The 27,048-nt window shown below is 57.3% G+C and overlaps 1 protein-coding gene and 1 long non-coding RNA gene across 6 annotated transcripts in view; one reads left to right on the top strand and one right to left on the bottom strand.

Annotated features, from left to right (window-relative positions):
* Window positions 1-8,818, bottom strand: part of LOC142819283 (uncharacterized) — a 9,801-nt gene extending 983 nt beyond the window's left edge. Inside the window, exons 1-2 of one of the 2 annotated variants that reach the window (XR_012897132.1) lie at window positions 8,683-8,818; window positions 6,839-7,047 (exon numbers count right to left, since the gene is read on the bottom strand). This is a non-coding gene — a long non-coding RNA (uncharacterized LOC142819283). Of the gene's footprint in view, window positions 1-6,838; window positions 7,048-8,397 lie in introns of both variants that reach the window. The other variant, XR_012897131.1, reaches the window with a different exon arrangement.
* POM121 (POM121 transmembrane nucleoporin) lies at window positions 5,084-27,048 on the top strand. Of its 4 annotated transcripts, none has more exons than XM_075905020.1 (13): window positions 5,084-5,332; window positions 8,699-8,911; window positions 9,454-9,612; window positions 15,622-15,702; window positions 16,177-16,348; window positions 18,133-18,224; window positions 19,158-19,228; window positions 20,119-20,243; window positions 20,521-20,623; window positions 21,203-21,379; window positions 22,196-23,812; window positions 24,406-24,534; window positions 24,837-27,048. In XM_075905020.1, the coding sequence occupies exons 1-13, from the start codon at window positions 5,106-5,108 to the stop codon at window positions 24,929-24,931; spliced, it is 3,261 nt and encodes a 1,086-aa protein (XP_075761135.1). In that variant the 5' UTR covers window positions 5,084-5,105; the 3' UTR covers window positions 24,932-27,048. The 4 variants fall into 4 exon arrangements, with proteins under 4 accessions (XP_075761135.1, XP_075761133.1, XP_075761134.1 ...); XM_075905018.1 differs by having other exon boundaries at window positions 24,391-24,534; XM_075905019.1 differs by having other exon boundaries at window positions 21,200-21,379.

The raw sequence follows: 27,048 nt of genomic DNA, 5'->3' as shown, positions 1-27,048 counted from the left end.
AAGGGCTCTAGAAGCGATCCCAGCAATTACAGACCGGTAAGTCTAACATCAGTACCGGGCAAATTAATTGAAACAATAGTAAAGAATAAAATTGTCAGACACATTGAAGAACATAATTTCTTGGGCAAAAGTCAACATGGTTTCTGTAAAGGGAAATCATGCCTTACTGATCTATTAGGCTGCGTCTAGACTGGCAAGTTTTTCCGCAAAAGCAAATGCTTTTGCGGAAAAACTTCCCAGCTATCTACACTGGCCACTTGAATTTGTGCAAGAACACTGACGATCTAATGTATGATAGTCAGTGTTCTTGCACAAATACAATGCTGCTTCCATTTGGGAAAAAGCCCTCTTGCGCAAATGCTTTTGCGCAAGAGGGCCAGTGTAGATAACTGAGAATCATTTTGCGCAAGAAAGCCCCAATGGCGAAAATGGCGATCGGGTCTTTCTTGCGTAAAACCGTGTCTAGATTGGCACGGACGCTTTTCCGCAAAAAGTGCTTTTGCGCAAAGGCGTCCGTGCCAACCTAGATGCTCTTTTCCGCAAATGCTTTTAGCGGAAAAACTTTTCCATTAAAAGCATTTGCGGAAAATCATGCCAGTCTGGACATAGCCTTACAGTTCTTTGAAGGGGTCAACAAACATGTGGACAAGGGGGATCCACTAGATATAGTATACTTAGATTTCCAGAAAGCCTTTGACAACGTCCCTCTCCAAAGGCCCTTATGTAAATTAAGTTGTAGGATAGTCATAGGATAAGAGGGACGATCCTTTCATGGGCTGAAAACTGGTTAAAAGACAGGAAACAAAGGGCAGGAATAAATGGTAAATTTTCAGAATGGAGAGGTGTAACTAGTGGTGTCCCCCAAGGCTCAGTCCTAGGACCAATCCTATTCAACTTATTCATAAATGATCTGGAGAAAGCGGTAAACAGTGAGGTGGCAAAGTTTGCAGATGACACTAAACTGCTCAAGGTAGTTAAGACCAAAGCAGACTGTGAAGAACTTCAAAAAGATCTCACCAAACTAAGTGATTGGGCAGCAAAATGGCAAATGAAATGTAATGTGGATAAACGTAAAGTAATGCACGTTGGAAAAAATAACCCCAACTATAGCAAGAAGAAGGTGATCAGAGAGGGTGTGGAGCCCCTACTGGATGAGGGCAGTAACATAGTGATAGATAATGTGGGGAAAGCTGAAGTTGTTTTCTTTGCCTCTGTCTTCAAGGTCAGCTCCCAGACTAATGTGCAAAGTGATGCAATATGGGATGAAGGTGGCCAGCCCGTGGTGGGGAAAGAACAGGTTAGGAACTATTTAAAAAAGCTAAACGTACACAAATCCATGGGTCTGGATTTAATGCATCCGAGGGTACTGAGGAAGTTGGCAAATGTCATTGAGGAGCCTTTGGCCATTATCTTTGAAAAGTTGTGGAGATCAGGAGAGATCCCGGATGACTGGAAAAAGGCAAATGTAGTGCCCATCTTTAAGAAAGGGAAGAAGAACAATCCAGGGAACTATAGGCCAGTAAGTCTTACCTCAGTACCTGGAAAAATCCTGGAGGGGATCCTTAAGGAATCCATTTTGAAGCACTTGGAAGAGGGGAAGGTGATCAGGATTAGTCAGCATGGAGTCACGAAGGGCAAGTCGTGCCTGACCAATCTGATTAGCTTCTATGATGAGGTAACTGGCTCTGCGGATGTGGGAAGTCAGTGGATGTGATATACCTTGACTTTAGCAAGGCTTTTGATACGGTCTCCCACAATATTCTTGCCAGCAAGTTAAGGGAGTATGGATTGGATAAATGGAGGGTAAGATGGATAGAAAGCTGGCTGGAAGGTTGGGCCCAGTGGGTAGTGATCAACGGCTCGATGTCAGGTTGGCTGTCGGTTTCTAGCAGAGTGCCCCAAGGTTTGGTTCTAGGACCGGTTTTGTTCAATATCTTTATTAATAACCTGGATGAGGGGGTGGATTGCACCCTCAGCAAGTTTGCAGATGACACTAAGCTGGGGGGAGAGGTAGATACGCTGGAGGGCAGAGATAGGGTCCAGAGTGACTTAGACAAATTGGAGGATTGGGCCACAAGAAATCTGATGAGGTTCAACAAGGACAAGTGCAGAGTCCTGCCCTTGGGACGGAAGAATCCCAAGCATTGGTACAGGCTGGGGACCGACTGGCTAAGTAGCGGTTCTACAGAAAGGGACCTGGGGGTTACAGTGGATGAGAAGCTGGAGATGACTCAACAGGGTGCCCTTGTAACCAAGAAGGCTAATGGCATATTAGGGTGCATTAGGAGGAGCATTGCCAGCAGATCCAGAGATCTTTATTCGGCTCTGGTGAGGCCACATCTGGACTATTGTGTCCAGTTCTGGGCCCCCAATTACAGGAAGGATGTTGATGCATTGGAGAGGATCCAGCGGAGGGCGACCAAGGGGGCTGGAGCATATGACCTATGAGGAGAGGCTGAGGAAGTTGGGTCTATTTAGTCTTCAGAAGTGAAGAGTGAGGGGGGATTTGATAGCAGCCTTCAACTTCCTGTAGTGAGGCTCCAAATAGGATGGAGAGGGGCTGTTCTCAGTAGTGACAGATGGCAGAACAAGGAGCAATGGTCTCAAGTTGTGGTGGGAGAGGTGCAGGTTGGATATTAGGAAAAACTATTTCACTAGGAGGGTGGTGAAGCACTGGAATGGGTTCCCTAGGGAAGTAGTGCAATCTCCAGCCCTAGAGGTGTTTAAGTCTCGGCTTGACAAAGCCCTGGCCGGGTTGATTTAATTGGGATTGGTCCTGCCTTTGTCAGGGGGCTGGACTTGATGGCCTTCTGAGGTCTTTTCCAGCTCTTTGGTTCTATACATATACTATGATGGGGGCTAATTTAGCTACAACTAATCAGGAAAGAGATCTTGGAGTCATCATGGATAGTTCTCTGAAGAGGTCCACGCATTGTGCAGTGGCAGTCAAAAAAGCAAAGAGGATGTTAAGTATCATTAAAAAAGGGCTAGAGAATAAGACAGAGAATATCTTATTGCCCTTATATAAATCCATGGTATGCCCACATCTTGAATACTGTGTACAGATGTGGTCTCCTCATCTCAAAAAAGCTATATTGGCATTAGGAAAGGTTCCAAGAAGGGCAACTAAAATGATGAGGAGTTTGGAACGGGTCCCATATGAGGAAAGATTAAAGAGACTGGGACTTTTCAGCTTGGAAAAGAGACTAAGGGGGGATATGATAGAAGTATATAAAATCATGAGTCAGGTGGAGAAAATGAAGAAGGAAAAGTTATTTACTTGTTCCTGTAGTATAAAGACTAGAGGCCAGCAAATGAAACTAATGGGCAGCATGTTTAAAACAAATAAAAGGAAGTTCTTCTTCACACAGCACATAGTCAATCTGTGGAACTCCTTGCCTGGGGAGGAAGTGAAGGCTAGGACTATAACAGGGTTATAGAACTAGATAAATTCATGGAGGTTAAGTCCATTAATGGATATTAGTATGGGTAAGGAATGGTGTGCCTGGCCTCCCTTTGTCAGAGGGTGGAGATGGATGGCAGGAGAGAGATCGCTTCATCATTACCTGTTCAGCTCACTCCCTCTGGGACATCTGGCATTGGCCACTGTCGGCAGACGGGGTACTGGGCTGGATGGACCTTTGGTCTGACCCAGTCTGGACGTTCTTATGTTCTAACCTTTGGGGAATCTGCCCCTCCTTTTTATGATCCTCACTCTCTTTTTAAGAAGCACCTCCAGCAGTAACCACCAGACTGTGTGGATGGGAACCCTGTGCTATTTCTTTGCTAAGAGGCAGACTTTTTGCCCTTTTCCTGCCAAGGAACAGCCAGGAAGCAGGTGATGGGCACATTAGATTGCTTCCAGCCCCAATGGACCAGTCACTTACCCTAGATCTCACAATAGAGACACCTGTAGCCAATCCTGTAATGTACTAACAAAAGGCTTATTAATTAGGAATAGGAAATCAGAGTTATTGACCAGTAAAAGCAAGCCAACATACCAGTCCTAGAACACTAGAACTGGAAAGCGCCTGGAGAGGTCATTGAGTCCAGTCCCCTGCCCTCACGGCAGGACCAAGCCCTGTCTAGACCATCCCTGATAGACTTCTGTCTAACTTGGTCTTAAATATCTTCAGAGATGGGGATTCCACAACCTCCCTGGGCAATTTATTCTAGTGTTTAACCACCCTGACAGGAAGTTTTTCCTAATGTGCAACCTAAACCTCCCTGGCTGCTTGTCCTCTCCTCAGGGGCCAAGGAGAACAATTTCCCCCTTCTCCTTGTGACACCCCTTAGGTCCTTGAAAAGCCCCTCGAGTCCCCCCTCAGCCTTCTCCTTGCAAACTAAACAAGCCCGGTTCAGCCTCCCCCCGGCTCGTGTTCTCTCGACGGCTCATCGCGTGGCTCTGCCCTGGACCCTCTGCAGCGCCTCCACCTCCTGCCTGGAGCGCGGCTCCGCCTGAGGCCCCGCAGCGACTCCCCGGCCCTGCCCCCGGAGCCAGGGCGCTTTCCCACGAGTGTCCCCTGTTGCCCCCGTGTCGCTTCGACCCGCTGGGCGGGCGGAGCCCTCAGGAGCATCCAGAGCAGCCCCGGCCCGGCCCCCTGAACCGACCGGCCAGGGCTGGAGAGTCCCCCCCCCGGGACCCCCCGCTGCAAAGTGCCCCCCCGGGACCCCCTCCCCCCGCTGCAAGGTGACCCCCCCGGGACCCCCCCGCTGCAAAGTGCCCCCCCGGGACCCCCTCCCCCCGCTGCAAGGTGACCCCCCCGGGACCCCCTCCCCCCGCTGCAAAGTGACCCCCCGGGACCCCCCCCCGCTGCAAGGTGCCCCCCCGGGACCCCCTCCCCCCGCTGCAAAGTGCCCCCCCGGGACCCCCCCCGCTGCAAGGTGCCCCCCCGGGACCCCCCGCTGCAAAGTGACCCCCGGGACCCCCCCCCCGCTGCAAGGTGACCCCCCCGGGACCCCCCCCGCTGCAAGGTGCCCCCCCGGGACCCCCCGCTGCAAGGTGACCCCCCGGGACCCCCCGCTGTGCTGCGGGCTGACCGAGCCCCGCCCCGGGCCCCGCCCCCCGCGCGGTGCATGCCGGGCGGGCGGCGGGGGGAGCCGCCATGGCGCGGGGCGGGCCGGGGCTGCGGGGCGCGGGGCTGGCGCTGGCGCTGCTGGGCCTGGCCTGGCTGCTGCTGCGGGGCCTGGGCGCGGGCGCGGCGCTGCTGGGCGCGGCGGGGGCCTGGGGCGCGATGCGGGCCGGGCCGGGGGCCTCGCGCCGGATCGGGCCCCGCGCCACCCACAGGGCGCCGGGCAACGGGACCCCGCTCGGCGCGCGCAGCCCCGGCAGGTGAGAGCCCCCCCGGACCCCCACCGGGTACCCCCTCACCCCCCCGGGTACCCCCCCCGGCCGGCCTCGCGGTAAGAGAGACCCCGGGTACCCCCTTCGCCCCCCGGGGCCCCCCCACCCGGGACCCCCCCGGGACCCCCCTCACCTCCCCCGGCCCCCCCCCCCCGGGACCCCCCCGGGACCCCCCTCACCTTCCCCGGGACCCCCCGGGCCCCCCCCCCGGGACCCCCCCGGGGACCCCCCACCCGGGACCCCCCGGGGACCCCCCACCCGGGACCCCCCCAGGACCCCCCTCACCCCCCGGGACCCCCCTACCCCCGGGGCCACCCCCGGCCCCCTCTCACCCCCCCAGCTGGCTGCGCGGTAAGAGCAATCCCCTCAAGACCCTCCTCCCCCCGTCCGGCCGCGCGGTGAGTGATTCCCTGGACCCCCCCACTGCCCCGCCCCCGACACCGCCGGGCCCCCCTCATCCCCAGGTCCCCCTCCGCACTGGACCCACCACCCTGCCAGGTCCCCCTCACCCCCAGGTCTCCAGCCCCCGGACCCTCCCTCATCCCCCTGTGCCCCTGGGTCCCTCGCTCCCAGACCACCACTCACTGTCCCTGGGCTCCCACCCGCAGATTCTCTCCCCTCCCTCCCTTCCCGGGTCCCCCGAAACGCCCCTCACCGCCCACGGCCCCTCCCCTCCTCACCTCACCGCCCTGCCAATCCTCCTGGACTCCCCTACCGATCCCCTCCCTGAGCCCCCCCCAACTCACCACCCCCTAGGATCCCTTGTCCTCTCAGTCCCCCCTCACCTCACCAGTCCCCCCTCACGTCATTGACCGATCCTGGTCCCCATCACCTCGCCTGGCCACGCAGTAAGTGTGACCCCTTCCGGTCCTCCCTCGCCCTCCTTCACCATACCCTGCTCTGCCTGGCCGTGGGGTAAGAGCGACGCCCCACCCGTCTGGCCCAACACCCCGCTCCCCTCAGCCCCACCCTGCCTGGCCTGAAACAGGGTACGAGCAACACCTCAGCCCTTCCCAGTCCCAACCCCCAGCACCCCTCTCACTGTCTATCATCTCGCTTGGCCAAGGGGTAAGAGCGACACCCCCTGTTCCACCCTCCTCAGTCTCCAGCCCTTCCCAGTCCCAAGAGCAGAACAACCTGTCTCCCTATCCTGACCCATTTCCCCACCCTGCTGCCTCGCCTTGGGGTAAGAGCACTTTGCCACATTCACCCCAACCCTCCCTCCCATTCTCCTGCCCCCCCCCCCCGCCCACTGCCTTGCCTTTGCTTAACGACTGGACTGACAGTTCCCAGCCCTCTCCCACCCCACTCATCTAGCCTTAATCTACCCTCTTGCCTTTGAGTAAAAACCAGTCTGCCCCCTCACCTCTAGCTGCTCTCCCCACCCCCCGCCAGCTTCCTAGCCTGACACCAGCTACTTCTTTTTTCAGTAAAGACAGGCCGAGTCCTTCCCATCCTTAGAGCCCTACATGGACACGTAATTTGTGTTGGCACCTGTTGAAAGTGCACCTGGGTAGCCACATGAACATCCATGGATAGTAGCACGTTTTGAAGGGCCCTAGATACGAAATACGTATCTGCACCCGCTTCCATGTCCACGCAAATGAGCTGTGGGTTTGCCCTCTGCCGATGCGGATAAAAACAGCTAGCCGAGGATTGGCATCCTCCTCCCCACAGCCTTTCCATTCCTCCGGAGGCATCTTCTGCGGATAAGGACAGGACTGAGTCCCCCCGCAGCCCTGCTCTGGAGGCAGCTCCCTCCCACCCAACTAAACCCCTCACCTCCAACCCAATTCATGCAGTTTCCTTGCCATTAGCTAGTCCCACTCCTTCAAATAAGGGCAAAATGTCGCCACTGCTTTTGGCCTAATCCCCACGCGGGCAGCTCTGTCCATTATCTTCCTGCCCTTTCTGTCCCACCCTGCCCCTGTCACCCAGCCCCCTATGCAGGAGACAGCCTTCTTCCCTGGCCCTGCTACCCCAGCTCCTGGTGAACAGCCCCCTCCTCATTCCCACTGCCCCCGCCACCCCGCTGCTGTTGGTACACCACCTCCTCCAACACAGCCTCACTTTGAAGCTTGCGGGGAGGAAGGCTCCCTGCTTTGGTGGGTTCTGGAGCTGGGTCTCTCCAAGTGCTTTCCAGGAGCTCTGACAGTGCTAACTTGGGCAGAGCTTCCTGCTGTCAGGTCTGGGGAATGCAGGCAAGTAGTGGAGAGCTGGCAGTAGGGTGTGTGAGGCTCTCTCCTGCAGCTGGGAGAGGAAGTCCCCCTCTTGGTAGGCATTCTCCATAGGGCACTATGGGGCTTCTGCTGTTTAAAGGCCTGTAAACCAGACAAGTGCCTCAGCAATCAACTGGGTCGGGAGCGAGGGGTAGAGCGCTGCGGGGGAAGGAGCGCGCTTGCGTGAAACCCGGAGGGTTAACCGATGAGCCCAGGCTTGTTGGTTAACCGTTTGAATGAATACACGGCCACATCCCTGTTTTGCAGTGGCCCCTCTCCAGTTAGTTCAAGCAGGAGACTAGTAAAGAGGTTGCAATCTGGAGTTCAGAGCTGCATGCCTCTGTGTCTCTGCTAACCCAGAGTCGCTGCCTCGTGATGTTTCACTTGACTCTCTATCAAATACGCTGCAGGGGCACTCTCCAGAATAGCTTAGTGAGTGTTGATGCTGCCGCATGCTGATAGTTCCAGGGATGTGATTCCTACTGTTTGCCCCTTATTCTGAACGGGGAAATAGACCAGATGGATTTAACGGCACTAACATCTCTTCTACAAAGAACGTAGTGTTCCAAGGGCAGTTCTCCTCTGGAGGAGGGGGTCACAGAGGGTCATTGAAAGATTAAAAATGGAGGTGCCCATCACCTAGGCCTTGTCCGTATGCAGCAAGGGCACCTTGTGTTAGTACGTCTCTGACAAGGATACTGCTCTTACCAAGACTGTCCTGGCCCGTATAGCTATGATTTTGTGCTCATTGGCGTTTGCAAGAGGAGGGTTGCTAGCCTTAGTGCCCAAACCAGATTCTAAGCTCTCCACCACCCTTTGCTCCCCTAAATTCACCTTGAAGCTGACACAGGAATTGTTTCCTTGCTGTGTGGAGATGTGCCTGCCGCCAGTGTTCAGAGGAAGCTGCATTTTGGCGAGGCTGCGTGTGGCAAACGTATAGTTCTGGTCACTTCTGGATTGCTGGGGACATGTGCTGTTTGCACGGACTAAAGCAGAAATTAGCTTGTTGGATCTGTCTAGTTTTTCATTGCAGCTGCATGGGCACAAACCTGTTTGACCCTTTGCGCTGTGCGGAGTGTCTTGTGATTAGCAACAGGGGTGTTACTTGGCCCTACTCACTGGATTTTCTCTGCAGGGACCACCTGACTCCAACTCGCTTTGTGCTGACACCTCGCCGTCGGTATCCAATCCAGCAGGCCCAGTACGCTTCCCTGGGGACCTTGCCCACAGTGTGTCTCGACGGCTATCAGAGGAAAAGCGTGCTGTCTGCTCGCAACTCCCACATGGTGCACAGCCCGGTGACCGTGAAGATCGCACGGCCAGACAGCAACCTGTCCCGCTCTCCGCTGTGAGTACAGCTTAATCAGAGGCCCTTCAGCATGCCACAGCATACGTGGTACCCGCCTGCAGCCAGTGCTCACAAACACACCTCTGTCTTCTCACAGAGTGTTGTGCAGAGTAGTGTCTCTTGCGGAGGCTGGGTGCACTTGTGTGTCACTTCGCGCTGCGTGGAGCCCTGTCAGGCCTCCCCTTCCTTAGCAGCAGGTGGAGAGTAGCCTGCTTGGGTTCTTCACTCTGCCTTTTGATCTCCTGCGGCACTCTACCCGGAGGGGAGCTCATGGCCCTGGAGGGGCCTGTTAACCCCCATGTCCAGCATCGCTTTCATGCCATGGAAAGGATTGTGAGGTCACAAGCTAGTCCTGAAGCTTCATCGGAGATGCTGCCCAGATTATTTCTCTTCCTTGGGGGAGAGGGAGGGAGAGGGAGAGGGCATCTTCATCTGGGCTGGGCTGTTGGGGCTGGGGGCACAGGTGGACTCAGCACATGCAGCACCGCTAATGGAGAGTAGGCAGGTGCCTGTGTCCCTTAACTCATGCCTTCATGTTGCAGCTTGGAGCAGCTGAGCTTGCCAGTGGCCTTGTCGTGCAGTAGCACCCTGGACCCCTGTGCGAAGGAGACCGTGCTGAGTGCACTCAAGGACAGCAGGAAGAGGGCTGTGGAGGAGGAGCAGGATCAGAGTTTCCCCAGTGGTCAGGAGAGCAAAAGGAGGTAATAAGCTAGAGGGCCAGGGTGTGTCTGCTGTGAACATGGGCAGGGCTCGACAAATCCCTTTATCTACTTGCCCGTGGCGAGTAGATGTCAGCCGGTCACCCTGTTCGCCTGCGGTGCGCACATGCGTGGTGTGGGGCTGGCGCATGCGTGGTGTGGGGCTGGCGCATGCGTGGTGTGGGGCTGGCGCATGCGTGGTGTGGGGCTGGCGCATGCGTGGTGTGGGGCTGGCGCATGCGTGGTGTGGGGCTGGCGCATGCGTGGTGCGGGGCTGGCAAGTGGATTTCGCCACCGTTTGGCAAGCCCTGAACACGGGAGCCTTTCCAGTGTGGCCAGTAGCCGGAAACAGAACTTGGTCAGCTGCTCAGGTGCTCACATGGAAGTTAATAAACTAGACTTAAACATAACCACCCTTCCCCCTCATTCTCTTCACCACATCTCGCTTGCATATTATTTTTATCATAAACTAGCCAGTTCTCTAACCTCAGCCTTTAGAGAGAAATGAGAGCAGCCAGATGGGGTCAGGCTAAAGGTCCATGCATGCCACGGTCCTGTCTGCGTACAGTGGCCAATGCAGGTGCCCTGGAGGGAGTGAACAGAACAGGCAGTCATTGAGGAAGGAGCAATCCATTTTTCACACACAGTGGCTGTGTCTAGACTGGCCACTTTTTCCGGAAAAGCGTCAAACTTGCCAGCTGTCTACACTGGCTGCTTGAATTTCCACAAAAGCGCTGACGATCTCATGTAAGATTGTCAGTGCTTTTGCGGAAATACTATGCTGCTCCCGTTCGGGCAAAAGTCTTTTTCCGAAAAACTTTTGTGCAAAAGGGCCAGTGTAGACAGCAGAGATTTGTTTTCCGCAAAAAAGCCCCGATCACAAAAATGGCCATCAGGGCTTTTTTGCGGAAAAGCGCGTCTAGATTGGCCACATACGCTTTTTCACAAAAAGTGCTTTTGCGGAAAAGTGTCCTGCCAATCTAGACGCGCTTTTCTGAAAATGCTTTTAATGGAAAACTTTTCCGTTAAAAGCATTTCCGGAAAATCATGCCAGTCTACACGTAGCCAGTGGGAAGCAGCTGTCTAGGGAGGAGTCCTGCAGAAATGGATCATAGAACCATAGAATACTAGGACTGGAAGGGACCTCGAGAGGTCATCTTGTCCAATCCCCTGCCCTCACGGCAGGTCCAAGCACTGTCTAGACCATCCCTGATAGACATATATCTAACCTGCTCTTAAATATCTCCAGACATGGAGATTCCACAACCTCCCTAGACAATTTATTCCAGTGTTTGACCACCCTGACAGGTAGGAAGTTTTTCCCAATGTCCAACCTAAAACCTCCCTTGCTGCAGTTTAAGCCCATTGCTTCTTGTTCTATCCTCAGAGGCCAGGAAGAACAATTTTTCTCCCTCCTCCTTGTGACACCCTTTAAGATACCTGAAAACTTCTCTCATGTCCCCTCTCAATCTTCTCTTTTCCAAACTAAACAAGCTCAATTCTTTCAGTCTTCCTTAAGAGGTCATGTTCTCTAGACCTTTCCTCATTCTTGTTGCTCTTCTCTGAACCCTCTCCAATTTTTCCACATCTTTCTTGAAATGTGGTGTCCAGAACTGGACACAATACTCCCAACTGAGGCCTAATCAGCGCAGAGTAGAGCGGAAGAATGACTTCTTGTGTCTTGCTCACAACACACCTGTTAATGCATCCGAGAATCATGTTTGCTTTTTTTGCAACAGTGTCACACTGTTGACTCATATTTAGCTTGTGGTCCACTATAACCCCATGATCCCTTTCTGCAGGACTCCTTCCTAGGCAGTCGCTTCTCATTCTGCATGTGTGAAACGGATTGTTCCTTCCTAAGTGGAGCACTTTGCATTTGTCCTTATTAAACTTCATCCTGTTTACCTCAGACCATTTCTCCAATTTGTCCAGATCATTTTGAATTAGGACCCTACCCTCCAGAGCAGTCGCAACCCCTCCCAGCTTGGTATCATCTGCAAACTTAATAAGCGTACACTCTATTCCAGTATCTAAATCATTGATGAAGATATTGAACAGAACCGGTCCTAAAACAGTCCCCTGTGGAACCCCACTTGTTATACCTTTCCAGGGGGATTGTTAACTGTTAATAACTACTCTCTGAGAACAGTTATCCAGCCAGTTTATGCACCCTGTCTAAGTTGTATTTGTATTTGTCTAGTTTATTGATAAGAATATCATGCAAGACCGTATCAAACGCCTTACTAAAGTCTAGGTATACCATGTCCACCGCTTCTCCCCTATCCACAAGACTCGTTATCCTATCAAAGAAAGTGATCAGATTGGTTTGACATGATTTGTTCTTTACAAATTCATGCTGGCTGTTCCTTGTCACCTTATTATCTTCCAAGTGTTTGCAGATGGATTCCTTAATTACTTGCTCCATCTGGGGGTTAAATGGGTTTTTTCTCCTCAGTCGGGGGCCAGGTCAGTGAGGGTTTGTGGGTTTTTTGTTTCTCACTTGTGTGACACCCCCCCCCACCCCCAGCTGATTTTTTCCCATGCATCAGTGGTCCCTAATCCAAAACCAGTTTCCCCACCCCGGTCTAGGTGGTGCGTGTTCCTGCGATGGGGGCAGGGGACTGGACTGGATGATCTCTCCAAGTGCCTTCCAGTTCTAGAATTCTGTGATTCTAAGTGATCCATTCCCTGTGTCTCTTTCCCAGCCCCTGACAAACAGGCCAGGGACCCCATCCTGGCCAACAGCCATCGATGGACCTAACCTCCATAAATCTATCTAGCTCTGTTTGAACCCTATTCTAATCCTGGTCTTCAATCGACCGTGCTGTGTGAAGAAATACTGCCTTTGGTTTGTTTTAAAGCTGCTAGCTATTGACTTCTTTTGGTGACCCCTAGTTCTTGGGGTACATGTGTCTTCAATTTCTCGTGTAAAACAAAACACAGCAATTTAAAAGATCCATTGAGACCTCCTTCATAACTCTTTCAATAAAAGGAACACAAATTTTTCCTTCAAGAAATGGTGAAAAAAATGCTTCCCAGTTCCCATTCCAGTGTCTTTCCCCAGGATTTTAGGAAGGAGTGGGATGCAGATCAGTGGATGCCGTTCTCTTTCTGGGGGAGTCCTCTTGCACCTGCTTAGCACTGTTGTGCTGTCCTCTTTTCTGCCTGTCCCTTTCTGTATGTGACGGTTGAATTGGTCTGTTGCTCCCTGTGTCTGCCCCTTGCTTGCCAGGAGCCCGCATGCTGCTTGTGGTGGGGAAATCCACTAGGGCTGGATTAGATGCGCTTGCAAGTTAATTGAGTGCTAGGGAGTCAGAGAGGAGACACTTGGGCTGACGCGATGCTGAGTCTGTCGTCCTGTCTGCTGCTGCTGGGCCCGCTGTTAGATGTCCGTTTGAGAGCCCAGATGAGCCGCGTTCAGGGAGCAACCAGCTGCGTTCCCCACTGCTGCAGCGCGCTTCCACTGGGTGCTGGGGTGGCTCATGCAGTTGTCTTCTCCCGTTGCTCTTTGTACTTCCTGGACGAGTAGATGCCTGGGCCACCTCCCACGCTCTGGGTGGGGTGGGACATGGGGGATAACTTCAGTGCTACAGAGAACAGTACAGGGTCAGCATGGATGTGGACACTCGGTTCTCCTTTCTGACACTGCCTCCCAATCCCCACTGGTGTCGAGTGCCCGGCCGCGTCACGCTCACGGCCTCCCCCAATCCCCACTGGTGTCGAGTGCCCGGCCGCGTCACGCTCACGGCCTCCCCCAATCCCCACTGGTGTCGAGTGCCCGGCCGCGTCACGCTCACGGCCTCCCCCAATCCCCACTGGTGTCGAGTGCCCGGCCGCGTCACGCTCACCGCCTCCCCCAATCCCCACTGGTGTCGAGTGCCCGGCCGCGTCACGCTCACGGCCTCCCCCAATCCCCACTGGTGTCGAGTGCCCGGCCGCGTCACGCTCACCGCCTCCCCCAATCCCCACTGGTGTCGAGTGCCCGGCCGCGTCACGCTCACCGCCTCCCCCAATCCCCACTGGTGTCGAGTGCCCGGCCGCGTCACGCTCACCGCCTCCCCCAATCCCCACTGGTGTCGAGTGCCCGGCCGCGTCACGCTCACCGCCTCCCCCAATCCCCACTGGTGTCGAGTGCCCGGCCGCGTCACGCTCACCGCCTCCCCCAATCCCCACTGGTGTCGAGTGCCCGGCCGCGTCACGCTCACCGCCTCCCCCAATCCCCACTGGTGTCGAGTGCCCGGCCGCGTCACGCTCACCGCCTCCCCCAATCCCCACTGGTGTCGAGTGCCCGGCCGCGTCACGCTCACCGCCTCCCCCAATCCCCACTGGTGTCGAGTGCCCGGCCGTGTCACGCTCACGGCCTCCCCCAATCCCCACTGGTGTCGAGTGCCCGGCCGCGTCACGCTCACGGCCTCCCCCAATCCCCACTGGGGTCGAGTGCCCGGCCGCGTCACGCTCACGGCCTCCCCCAATCCCCACTGGGGTCGAGTGCCCGGCCGCGTCACGCTCACCGCCTCCCCCAATCCCCACTGGGGTCGAGTGCCCGGCCGCGTCACGCTCACCGCCTCCCCCAATCCCCACTGGGGTTGAGTGCCCGGCCGCGTCACGCTCACCGCCTCCCCCAATCCCCACTGGGGTTGAGTGCCCGGCCGCGTCACGCTCACCGCCTCCCCCAATCCCCACTGGTGTCGAGTGCCCGGCCGCGTCACGCTCACGGCCTCCCCCAATCCCCACTGGGGTCGAGTGCCCGGCCGCGTCACGCTCACGGCCTCCCCCAATCCCCACTGGGGTCGAGTGCCCGGCCGCGTCACGCTCACGGCCTCCCCCAATCCCCACTGGGGTCGAGTGCCCGGCCGCGTCACGCTCACGGCCTCCCCCAATCCCCACTGGGGTCGAGTGCCCGGCCGCGTCACGCTCACCGCCTCCCCCAATCCCCACTGGTGTCGAGTGTCCGGCTGTGTCGGTCACAATTTCACAGCAGCGAGTGTGAACAGGTTCGGTAGGCAGCCAGGCTCACTGTTGTGACTCGTGTTGTGGGCCAAACAGCGCTTGTGTCAGTTATGTCAGCTTAGCACCAACATCCCAGAGGCACCTTTGTGCTGCCAGCTGGCATATGAGCAGCCTCCAGGGCATGTCTGCGCTAGTGGAAGATCGGCCGGTTCTTAAGGGAAGCAGGTGGGAGCAGTTGCTCCTGTCGGCGTCCCGCTGTGTGGACAGTACAGAAATGCTATTACTCTCATTAACATAGCTGGTTTATTAGGTGATGAGCTTTCGTGGGCCAGACCCACTTCCTCAGATCAAATAGTGGAAGAAAATTGTCACAACCATATATCACAACCAATTTTCACCTCTAATATCATTAGCTCGCAGACATTTACCTCCCCCCCTAATCCCACTTCTGTTCTGAAATTTGATTTGTCCTTTTCATATGTGTTCACTTTTTTTAAATTGTATCCTTTGGTATATATGGTTGAGACAATTTTCTTCCACTATTTGATCTGAGGAAGTGGGTCTGGCCCACGAAAGCTCATCACCTAATAAACCATCTTGTTAGTCTTTAAAGTGCTACATAGTCCTGTTTTTTGTTTCAGCTACACCAGACTAACACGGCTACATTTCTATCACTAACATAGCTGGAGTTGTGTGTCTTATTTTGACCTTCCACTGTAGTGGAGAGCAGGCCCTAGTGTGGCTAGCACTTGAGACAAATGCACTCAAGCTCCGCAGTAGAGCTAACAATTCAGTAGAGATGACAATTCTGTTTCCAAGCAACTTCCAAGGTTTTGAAATTTGTTTTCATTCCACGTTGGAACAAAAACTAAAAATGAAAGCAGGGTTCTGCCAGTGTGTGACTGTCCGATGAAAGAGTGGGCAAGGTTTGTCTGCTCATACGTCTGCACTAGGTGGGGGTACCGCAGTTCTGGGTTCCAGAGAGCGTTTTCCACTGCAGAGTGCTGGATTGTGCTGGTCCGTCTGCGCTCTGAGAATTGCCTTGTCTCTCTTTTGCAGGCGCCATGACAGCAGTGGCAGTGGGCAGTCTGCATTTGAGCCCCTGGTCGCCAATGGAGCCCCAGCATCTCTGGTTCCCAAGTAAGTGGCTGTCAACCTGGGAAGGGGCTGGCCAGTCAAGTGGAGGCCAGAGGGACCTGGCTTGAGAAGAGGCACCCTGGAATGAGGATGGAGGCATGTAATTAGAACTAGGCCAAACTTGTTTTTGATGAATAGTAAATTAATTTTCAGGGCACCAAAATCGTGTGAGAATTCAAGTTAAATTCAGTGAATAGTTTCAGCCTGGAAAAATGGAAAATTCTGAAACCCTAAAGGTGTTTTTAAAAAATAGTTATCTCCCTACACAGAACACCAAGTGCGAAACACCTGAGAACAAAACGTTTTGTGCAAAATCAGATACAAAAAACCAAGTGAGCTGATACTCTTGTGTTTCCTCATCAACACTAAAAAAGCTTTGGCTCAAGTCAGAACAAACTTTTTTTTGGTTCAGCTCCCAATCTGAAAACTCAACGACTTTCTTAGCTCCAGATCTGACAGTCTCTCCCTTTTCACTAGGCCAGGCACATTGAAAAGGGCGCTCGCTTCCCAGTGCCTAGATGATTGCTTGAGCAAGAGATCGCGCACTTCTTCCATCAGCTCCATGAACAACATACATGCTGGTGGGATTCCCAGCTCCATCCGCAATGCTATCGCCAGCTCCTACAGCTCCACCCGGGGACTGTCGAAGGTAGGATGCAGCATTTCCAGTAAAGCACCTGGAATTGACGGGGAGACAGCGGTTTGGGGTGGCGTGGCCCTACGAGGGGAAGGCAGCATTGCCAGTTGCTTGGCAATAAACAAGTAATTTCTGACCAGCTTCATTCAGCACAAATATCTTCAGCAAAACTTCTCAGGCAAAATGTAAACCGTCGCCACTGCCTGTCCTCAGCGTGCGCCCCGGGAGACAGTGCTGTGCTATCCTCCAGCATGGACTGATGCCAAGGGGTAGCAGGGAACTGAGCCTCCTCCAACCGACCAGAACAGATACTTAGTTTCAGTTGCTTGGTGCTCAGTTTGGATTGTTCTAGGTAAAACCGAACATAAAATCAGAACCATTCTCCTGTCCTGCCACCTCCTTTCAGGCTGCATTTGGCCAGTGTGCGAGTCCAGCATTTTCAACTTTGAGCTAGGTTCTTAGGCAGCTGCTAGGCAACAAAACATGCTGCTGAAATGGCTCCTTTCTCCTCAGACAGGACTAAAATTGCTGATGCAGCATAAGAGCAGATCACTGAACGTTACTAGCTAGCAGCCTGTCCTTGCGTGTGCTTAACTGCCACTCTTCTGCCATCTTCCTCTTGGACCTCCTTATCTCCTGAGCCAGAGGGCACCCTGGTTAGGTGCTTTAGGGCATCAAACCTGCTTCACCTTTCTAAAATTGATCCAGGGAAAACCCCACCTGGAGTGTTGCATGCAGTTCTGATTGCCCCATGCTAAAAAATAGATTTGAGAGGGGCCCAGAGAAGGGCAACAGAAATGATCAGGGGTATGAATCAGCTTCTATCTGAGGAGAGAGTGAAAAGCCTGGGGCTCTTCAGCTTGGAAAAGATGGTGTGTAAGGGGGTCTGACACAGTGAATAGTGTGGCAGGAGGGGAGAAGGAAGTGTAATGTACCTGTTCCCGTTACACAAGCACCACGGCTCGCCCAATAGGCAGCAGGTTTAAAACGAACAGAAATCTTTCTTCACGCAACGCACAGTCAGTGTGTGAAGGCCAAAGCAATGGCTGGATCCAGAAAGGAATTAGGTAAGTTCCTGGCGGATGGGTCTGTGGAGGCTGTAAGCGGATGGCCGGGTGGAACCCCATGCTGCCCGTGTTCGTAGGCTCCATTTGCCAGAAGCAGCAGCGGATGAATCGCGTGCTAATTGCTGTGCGCTGCCCAGTCCCTCTCCTGAGTTCGGCGCTGGCCTCTGTGGGAAGACAGGCTAGCAGGACCATTGCTCCGGCTCCCTCTGGCCATTCCTGTGGGAAGGGCTCCTGGGTTGGGTCCTGGCTGAACTGTGCCACTTTCAATAGGAAAACGCTGCAGCCCCCGAGGTCGGCTTGACATAGCTTGTGCTTTGTGCTGATGGGTCCAGGGTGTGTCTATACCAGTGAAACCTGCAGCGGGCCCTCGCCGCATACTTGCTCCCAGGGCTCAAGCCAAGGGACTGCTTGGTGTAGGCATTTGTCTGCCTGGAGACCAGGCCCTGGACCCTGCAAGGAGGAGGGGCCCCCGAGGTCTGGTTGCAGACCAAGCCCGAATGTCTACACCACAGTGCAACAGCCCTGTGAGCCCGCGTCAGCTGGCACAGGCCAGCCGTGCTGTCTGATTGCGGCATAGACCTGTCTTAAGCCTCTAGTCTCTTCGCCAGTCAGACCGTGGCAGGTTTGTCACGCAAGGGAGCAGTACGGTCTGTGTGGCTGGTCGGGAGCAGAGGGCATTTGCCTCTCAGCGGGAATTACCGTTCAATGGCCTTTCTCTCTGGGTTCCAGCTCTGGAAGAGGAGCGGCCCGAGTGCTTCCCCTCTCTCCAGTCCGGCATCTTCCCGCTCTCAGACACCAGAGAGGCCCAGCAAGAAAGCCAGGTAAGCAAACTGCTTCCAGTTCAGTGCCGCTCGCCTGCGTTGCTGATTCAGCATACGTAGACGCTGGGGAGATAGCTCCAGCAGTAGCCTGTGTGCAGGCTCCGGTCTCTGGATGGGAAGGGTGACGCACGTCCAGTGGGGCTGCCAAGGCTCTTCTCTCTCCCTGAGCCTCAAGCTCTGTGTAATCTGCCCATCGTGGGATGCTCCAGCCATCTCGAGTCCCCAGCAGTCTGGCTAAATCCGCTCTCCCTTGTCTTCCTGCTCCCAGCCTGGTGCAGGCGAAGGCAGCATTGCCCCTGCTCTGTCCGTCAGCGCCCTGCCTCTCCTGCGGCCGACACGAGTTCAGATGTTGCATGCACCCTGCTGCTTTTGGCCATTTCCTTGGCCGGATCGGTCACATGGTGCCATTTCGTTAACCACTTCTCACTGCTGCTCTAAGCCCCATCATCACACCTGTCCATGCAGAGGTGCCTCTCCGTTACCAGCCTCCTGCCTTGGTGCTTCGGCCCTCCCGGCGAGGTGTGCGTCTGCAGTTTGCACGGGTGGCCCATCAGTCAGAAAAATGTTGACAGGCCATGTTCCCAGACCATTCCCGCGGAGTGTTTGGGTCTAAAGCAAAGGGACTCTCAGGCCCGCAGGCCATGGGCCCCTCGGGGCCTTTCTGAGGTTAGCTTTGCCTCTGCCAAGTGCTGGAGGGTCTGTGTGCAGTTCTCCCTTTGCTGACCCAGGTGAGGCGCATGAACGCTCAGGCAGCGTGAGGCTGTTTGCGCTAGAGGCGGGGCTGTGGCCGAGGCGCGGGTCTTACCACCGATGTCAATTTTGCTGGTAGCTTTCAAGATTCTCACTCTTGACTCTCCTGGAATCGTCCTGTCCCTCCGAGAAGAGGTGAGTCGCTTTGGACTGGGCCTAACAGGCTTTCTCCTGTCTCTGCAGGGAGGGGGATCTTCACTGGTCCAGCACATCTACCCCTGTAAAATCTGACAAGGAGCTGCAGACAGAAAAGGGTGAGTGGGCACGGAGTCTCGCTTGCAGAGCCACCGGGGCGCCTGCTTGGGTGGGCCTTGTGAAGGAAAGGCTGCTGGAGAGTAAGTAGGGATGGGGAGGTGTCTCGCCAAGGTCCACGCTGGGGATGTTAAGGACTAGTCGACTATCCGATAACCAAATGCTTATCAGATAGGTGACAGGATAGTCGACTAGTCGCTTCTCCCCCCCACCCCCCGCGACTGTCTGAAAGAGGCAGCAAGGGCGGGGGGAAGGGGGGATACTTCAAAGCAGCAATGCCGCACAGAGCCCAGCGTCTCAGTGCAGTGCTGCCGCTTTGACATGCCACCTTGGCGAGCCGGGGATCAGCTGGGGACTCCCCAGCTGCCCCTGGACTCCACATGGCACTGCCCCTTCGAAACACCGCAGCGGCGTTTCAAAGGGGCAGCACCGCCCTCTCAACTAATCAAATAGTCGATGCAAAAATGCGCCGACTATTCGATTAGTCAGCTACGTGCTACTTAACATCCTTTGTCTGCACTGAGTAATGGTAGGCCCCTGCCAGTTCCCCTGTCCGGCTTCCCCGGGCTGAACGGGCGATATGAACTAGAGCAAGGCCCCTTTGCGGCGTGGGGAGTGGAGCCATTCGCACGGCGCTTCCCGAATGGGCTCTTCAGCGGGACAGAGCCAAGGTCCTTGCTCCCTGGGCATCTTTGCACAAGCTGCCACCTCTGTGCAGGAAACCCTGGGGCCTGTCCCCCGCTTGGCCCACTGTCTGGTTCTGCTCCGGGGTGTGGCCCCTCCTCCCCCCGACAGGAAGTGAAGGTGCCGGTAAGCAAGTTCCTGAGGCAGGGGGTGCGCAGTGACCCCGCCTCCCGCGGGAGCCTAGTGCGAGCTGCTCCTCTCATTCCAGCTGTGGAGACCCCTGCGCGGAAGAAGCAGAGTTCCTTGCCCTCGCCGTCCCCATCAGGGAGCAGCGGGAAACGCAAGCGGAAGATCCAGCTGCTTTCTTCTCGCCGAGGGGACCAGCTTACCCTGGTGCGTGGCCTCTGCGGAGCTCCGCCTGGGGGCCTCGGCCGTGCTGCGGGTCCTCCTGGCCCAGCTGCCTAGGGTGGGCGCACCTGCCCCTTTGTGGGATGGGAGTGAAGCCCCGCCCAGCTCCTGGTGTCTGAGGAGCTGCCCACAATGCTCTGGCGTCGTGCGCCCCCAGGCCGTGGGCCAAACGGGAGCAGGGATTTGAGTGGCAGGCTCTGTCTCTTGGGCTCTGCCTGCCGCCTCAAGCAGACACTAAGCTCCTGCGTCCTTCCCTCGGCAGCCCCCGCCGCCCCAGCTGGGCTATGCTGTCACCGCAGAGGACGTGGCTGCGGAAAAGAAGGCAGCGCTGCAGTGGTTCAACAAGGTGTTGGAGGAGAAGACAGGTAGGGGCTCTGCGTGGCCTCCCCCGTTCTGGAGGGGCGGCTGCTGGGTACTTGCTGTGAGCTGGAACCTGGAGCAGACACACAAGCCGGAAGAGACCATCGTGCTTAAGGACACGAGTCGGTGGGTTTTACGCCCCGAGGGGGCGCGGCGCAGGGCAGGACGTGGCGTGAGCTCTGCCCTGGGCGTCTGAATTATTGCTTATTGACCACGTCCTGCCTGTGACTTTCACCCTGATGCACTTGCAACCGTCATTAGTCGTCTGGTGTCACCTGCGTCACTCAGGCCGCAGAGCAGCACCATGCGAGTTGTCATGCCCAGGAAGGCTGCCTTTCCCGGGGCCAGCGAGCTCTGCCTCTCCAGAGCCCGGGGAGAGCTCCAGACATGACCCCACCCCCAGACCTGGGACTCTCCCCACATGCATCCTCTGGATTGTGGACGGGGCTGAAGCTCTCAGACCCGTTCAGGAGTGTGGGTGGGCTGCTAACGTCGCTGCCCCGCACGCTGGGAGGCCGTGCTAATAGCAACATGCTCTTCTCTAGAGAGCGCTAAGCGGGTGGGTTTTTCCTGCTCCCCAGCAGTAGATGCCACCCCAAGCCCTGCTGCAGAACCCATCGCTGGAGCCAGGCCTCTGCCGCTCACCATGCCGTCTCCTGGGCCCACTGCTGTGGCATCGGCCTCCATGGTCGCCGGCCCTGGCTCCCTGCTGGAGAGCCTGGCGAAGATGCAGAGCAGCCAGAGCACGCTCGTGCCTGCAGGTTAGTGACCCAGCTGGAGCGAGGAGGGACGGGGAGACGTTGGCCTCCGGTCACTGGCCAGTCCAAGCTTGGCAGGGCCTGTCCCTGGGGTAGTAGAGCTAAGGCCAAGGCCTGAACTAAAGTAGTAGCCAAGCTTTGCAATACAAACAAAGTGAGAAGTCGGGCTCTGCCTGCTGGCCAGCTCCGAGCCTGGCACAGCCAGGGTGCCGTTGCAGAAGCCACACGCCGGGGTGCGAGCGCTCCAGGAGGCCGGGATCAGGACCCCTTGGCCCATTCCCCCGCAGGTAACGTCCCAGCCTGCCTGCGGATAAAGGCCGGGTGGCAGCACAATGAGCTGAAGGTGTTTGCTCAGCCAGAGGGGCGGCTTGCGCCGTCCGGGGCGCCGTGTCTGGCCAGCCGAGGCGGAACCGAAACGTCCTGCCGCGGGCTGGATGCGCTAGTATGGCAGTGGGCCTTGATCTGGGGGCTAGGACCGGGCTTTGCTGACGGTGAGTCTGGCTGGGCGCACTCGTGCTCTTGTGGCTGGTGGGCGGCTGGCCGGAGCACTCCTGTCTGCAGAACCGGGGCGGTGCCAGGGACCGCACACGGCCAGACACCTAACGTGACCACAGCTGACTGCAGGAAATCCCCCAGGCCTCCGCCACATGGCCCTGGGGATGCCAGGAGGGCTCTAGCTTGGTGGCTCGTCTTGGCTCTGCCTGGGGCTGGGTTTTGCTCCAGGTAAGGCCTGGGGGCAGCTTGAGCCTCCTCCCCCAGCCCAGCTCATCGACTTGGCCACACCAAGTTCCTCTGCAAACGATTTTCCCTCTTCCACAGATCCGGCTGGGGCTGCAGTGACATCTCCGCTGCCTCTGCCGACCTCCCCCGGCGTGTTGGGATCAGGGCCCCTGCCCACTGCTGGATCGGACTCCAAGCCTGCGCCGGCGCTGAACTTCCCTGCTCCCTCCGCTGCTGCTCAGCCCCTTGGCGGTGCGAGCAGCCTGCCGACTCCTGCGTCCTGTGAGCTGGGCCAGACCCCCAGCAAGCCACCCTCCCCCCCGAAGCCCAGCGTTCTCTTTGGGGCGCTGAGCGCCCCGCCTGCCAGCCAGCCAGGGCCTGCAGCCGCATCCGCCGCCCCCCTGTTCAAACCGATCTTCGGTGCCCCGCCGAAGAGCGAAAGCGGGACGAGCTCTGCAAGCGGCAGCTCCACGGCAGGCGCAGTGTCTGCTGGCCCAGCGCCTGCCTCAACTGCTCCGTCCGCTGCTGCCAGCACCACGTTCAAGCCTGTCTTTGGGAACCTAGCCGCGCCCGCGGCCCCTTTGGCAACAGCTGCTCCCTTCACATTCAAGCAGGCATCTCAGCCAGCGCCAGCCACTGATCCGACAGCATCTTCCGCTACGGACACCCCCTCCGTCTTCGCCGGCCTTCCCAGCACCCTGAGCGCCGCTGGCTCGGGCACAAAGCCCGCCTTCAGCTTTGGCTTCGGCGTGCCGCTTGCTGCCAGCACACCCAGCAGCACGACAGCCGCTGCTTCCACCTCCGCCGGCACCGCCCAGCTCTTCCTGTTCGCAGCCCTTCCAAACCCAGGCCCCAGCCCCGCAGCAAGCCTCACGCCCGCTGCTCCTGCCTTCCAGTTCGGTAAGCCCGCCCCCGGCGCCGCTGCCGCCCCCGCCCCCGCCGCTCCAGCAGGCTCCACCTTCGGCACAGCGCACCTGAGCGCCGCACAGGCTGCTCCCAGCACCACCACCGGCTTCAGTCTCTTTGGGAGCACAAATCTGACCTCTTCTACCCCACCGAGCACCAGTCAGGCAACGCTGGCCTTTGGGGCCTTTGGAGCGAAGGCAAAACCGCCCCCTCCATACCCCGGGGTAGCTGCCCAGCCTGTGTTTGCCCCTGGCACCCCGGAGAGCCAGCAGCCCACCAGCAAACCGGCCGCTGGCCCAGCGAGCTTTAGTACCCCTGCATTTGGTTTTGGGGCCTCTGTAGCCCAGTCTGCAGCACAGCCGGCCTTTGGGAACAGCTCCCAGCCAGGTTTCGGGGGGACCAATAGCCAGGGTTCCTTTGGGCCCACCAGCGCCCAGCCAGCGTTTGGAGGCACGACGGCCGTCTTCTCCTTTGGAACAGCCACCACTTCAACCACCGCAAGCTTTGGCTCCAACCCCCAGCCCACCAAGAGCAGCACCGGCAGCTTGGTGTTCGGGGGGCCCTCCCTCTCTCCGTTCACCTTTGGGGCGCCCTCCCAGCAGAGCCCAGGAGCTAGTGCCTTTGGCATCCCGACGCCCGCCCTGAGCGGGGCCGCTCCCGCCGCTCCCTTCGGTTTTGGGGCTGGACAGAACAGCTCGGCAAGCACGGCAGCCCCCTTCGGCTCTTCCTTGACACAGGCCTTGGGCGTCCAGAGCGCCCCCTTCGCCTTCACTGTGCCTGGCCCTGCCGACAGCAAGCCTGCCTTTGGAGGTAAGGTCCTGACTCGGGCGGGGGCGGGATGCTCAGCCCTGCGTGGGTTGAAGGCTGGAGCTGGCGTGGGGGGGGGCGGGAGGCTCGAGTGGCTCTAGGCCGTGACCTTGTGCTTTCATTCTCCATTCCTGATGCCCCCTCTGCCGGGGCCAGTCCTGGGCCACGAGAACCCTAGAGGGCTCCAACGAGCCTCTGCATAGCCCAGTGTCCCTGGACAGGGCTCACTCCAGCGCCCAGTCGCGGGTCTGAGGGCTGCTGCTCTGCTGGGTGCGCTCCAGTAGCCCGAGCTGTACACGGGCCCGTGTCCCAGGCAGCAAGGCCTCACCGGGCTGACTCATCCGCTCCGTCCCCCGGGCTCAGGGCGTGCACAGGGGCCAGGAAATGGGAAGGGGAGGCTAGAAACCTGGGGCTTGGAGGACTGCCCTCGCCTCTGTCTGCTGGGAAGCCAGGTGGGGCTGTTCCAGCCCTTCCGGAGGGATCGGTTCTCACCTTCCTCCCCCGGCTGAGCTGTGACCCTGAGAGCAGGAGCTTCCCCTAGGTGCAGGGTCCCATCCTGCTGCTCTAACCCCGGCTGACAGGTGTGTGGCTTCCAGGAACTCCCACGCCCGCCTTCGGGCAGAGCACGCCGGCCCCAGGAGCAGGGCCTGGCGGGAGCAGCAGCCTTACTTTCGGGGCTCCCGGCACTCCTGGACCGGGCTTCGGAGGAGCAAGGCCTCCATTTGGTAAGAGACTTTCTTCAGGGCTTCCTCTTCCCCACGGCTGGGCTGCAGCTCGGGCTCTGCCTTCAGAGAGGCTCCCGTCTGTGGGCCAGTCCTGGAGGACACCCCTGCCCGCCTGCTCCCTCGCACAGTGGGGGGGGGTGGCAGAACGTCTGGGTGCTTGGGGAAGGGGAGCAGGCCTCGGGAGCGCTGGCGTGCACTCGGTGCGCAGCCGCCTACAGTGGGGGGTGTCTCCTCCCTCCCTGCGCTGTAGGTTCGTGCCGTCTGGCAGTGGCCGTGGCTCATCCAGTCTCTCTTGCCTCTAGGACCGTCAGCACCTGCGTTTTCTATCGGGGCAGGATCCAAGAGTGGGCCCCGGCAGCGGCTGCAGGCACGAAGGCAGCACCCCCGCAAAAAGTAGCTCTTGGGTCCTCTGCGGACTTGAATTCTGGCCCAGCCACAGGAGCCAAGGCTACAGCGTGGAAAGGAACCTTTCGGCAGGGCAGGTCCTCCCAAGAGCTGGCCCCTTGGGTTGGAGACCGTCGGGTGCCGGGATACCCAAGCCCTTCATACTTGAACAGCACCACAGCGGAGAGGATGTTCTCTGTACATAGCAGCAGCTTCCTTTCCTCACGTGTGCTCCAGGGCTCGTGTGTAACATTCTCCCATTGCCGCCTCAGTGGCTCACGTGCCCCCTCCCCGCCACGGCCTGTGTGGGGGGCGTGGGAGCTGGCCGGGGCCAGCCTGTGCGCATCTTCCCTGTCTGCCCCAACAGCAGCTCCTGCTCTGCTTCTGCCCCTGCTGAGTCCCTGGGGAGCCCCTTTCACCTGCCTGGGGGCATCTGTGCTGGCTCCAGGGGCACAGTGACCTTGGGGGAGCCGTGCCAGCGCTGGCCCAGGCTCTGTGCATTGGAGAGTAACTCTTGGGCGCCAGGCAGACTCCTGCCGTGCAGCTAGTGACAGGCTGGGAGCTCCCAGGCAGACCAGAGCTGCCTGTTGCTGGGGAACCTCCCATCTGCCCCCAGGAGGGTGGTGCCTTTGGGGCGTTCTGCCAGGCCGTGATGAGCAGAGCCCCTGCCCTGTTGCGTTCCTTCCCTTGCGTTTTCTCCTGCGCCTGGCTCCGCTCTGCCTGTTGGGGGTTCGCTCATTGAATCGAGTTTGGAGGAAGCTCTGGCCCGTGTGAGTGGTGGCATGTTGGCAATGCCGGATTTGCCTGCTGCCAGTAGCCCCCTTGTGTGGCTGCTCGTGCTGAGTGATGGGGTGACTGTGAGAACGGCTGGCGGGGGGGCCACAGGGGCTGGATGGTGTTTCTAGGTCCCATTCTGGCAGCTTCTTCACTTTCATGCCCTGCTCCAAGTCGGGCTTCTCTCCCCTGCCTGCCCATGAGCTTGTTCCACCCTGCAACCTCGCCTCCTTTTGGCACCATCCCCCGCATGCACGCTGCTTCCTGCCCCCTTTCACAGCTGTCTAGCTGCTCCTCCCTTGTCCGCTCCCAGGGGCCCACTGTGGGGCGCCTTTTGGGGTTGTCTCTGGCCAGGGAGTCCCTGCGGTGCTCACTGGGAGGATGGCTTGTGCCTCTTCGGGAGAGGGGGTGATGCCCTAACGGCCCAGGCCTGTGCCCCCTCCTCCCCACATTCCAAGAGTGGTCCCAGCTGCCAGATCTTTTTACTATTCAGAAGTGTGAGTGTGTCTGCAGACCCCTAAATTAACAGATATTTAAACATTTTTTTAAGAGAATAAAAATTTATTTTTATATTTAAGCTAAATTGCCTTTGAATTCCTTCAAGCTTGGTTCCCTGAGGGGGCCAACACTTCAAAGCTGTCGAGTAGGATTTAGTTCCTTCTGGGGAGGAGAAAGCGGCCGCAGGCAGCTCTCTGACCCGGTCCTGGGGGCATTCTCCTCTCCAGACAGCTCGATGTTACATGAAACGTATGGAACTTCATTGTGCGGTGAATGTGGATGTGACTAAACTGTCAGTTTTGCTTGAGACTGAGGCTCAGCTCCCACCCTCGGGGGAGTTGGGTGTTGTGGGGTTTTTCTACCAGGAACAATGAGTCTCTCGCCTGGGGAGGCAGGACTTGGGCGGAAAGTCTCTGGGCTTAGCCCCTGGGAAGTGGCTTCCTTTACAGTGTACGGTCCCCCCTGCCTTTGCTGGGCTGTAGCGGCCGGGTGCCGAGGGTACCACTGCTGTGGCTAAGCTCCACGAAGGGTCCTGTGCTGCCACTAGCATTGGCCCTTGTGAACAGTTTGGCTGACGGCACAGGAATGTACCTGGGGTTTGAAAAGTCAGGCAAAGGGGCTTTGCTCTTCTGCGCTGCCTGCAGACCCTGCCTGAGTTGGGTGCTGTGCTCAGAGGGGCTGGAGTTTCCCAAATCCACTGTGAACTGGAGCAGTTTGTGGCTCTTGGGGGCGTCAGCCTTTGAGCAAGTCTTTGCTCGCTGGCCTAGCTTTTCCTAGCCAGAAGAGAGCAGGCAGGGGTGGGATTAGCTGCTGGCAGGCCTGCTCAGATAGGACTGTATTCCTGAGGGACCTGGCTGG

Source organism: Pelodiscus sinensis, chromosome 21 (genome assembly GCF_049634645.1).
Source record: "Pelodiscus sinensis isolate JC-2024 chromosome 21, ASM4963464v1, whole genome shotgun sequence".
Taxonomy (NCBI): Eukaryota; Metazoa; Chordata; order Testudines; family Trionychidae; genus Pelodiscus; species Pelodiscus sinensis.
The sequence above is the reverse complement of the archived record's forward strand: the minus strand, read 5'-3'. Positions and strand labels throughout refer to the sequence as shown.

Bases quoted from the DNA above. Each gene is read 5' to 3' on its own strand.
- POM121 (XM_075905017.1), top strand. From the start codon at position 5,106: ATGGCGCGGGGCGGGCCGGGGCTGCGGGGCGCGGGGCTGGCGCTGGCG. The intron at 8,912-9,453 runs GTGAGTACAGCT...TTCATGTTGCAG, and splicing joins AACCTGTCCCGCTCTCCGCT to CTTGGAGCAGCTGAGCTTGC. The intron at 19,229-20,118 runs GTGAGTGGGCAC...CTCTCATTCCAG, and splicing joins GGAGCTGCAGACAGAAAAGG to CTGTGGAGACCCCTGCGCGG.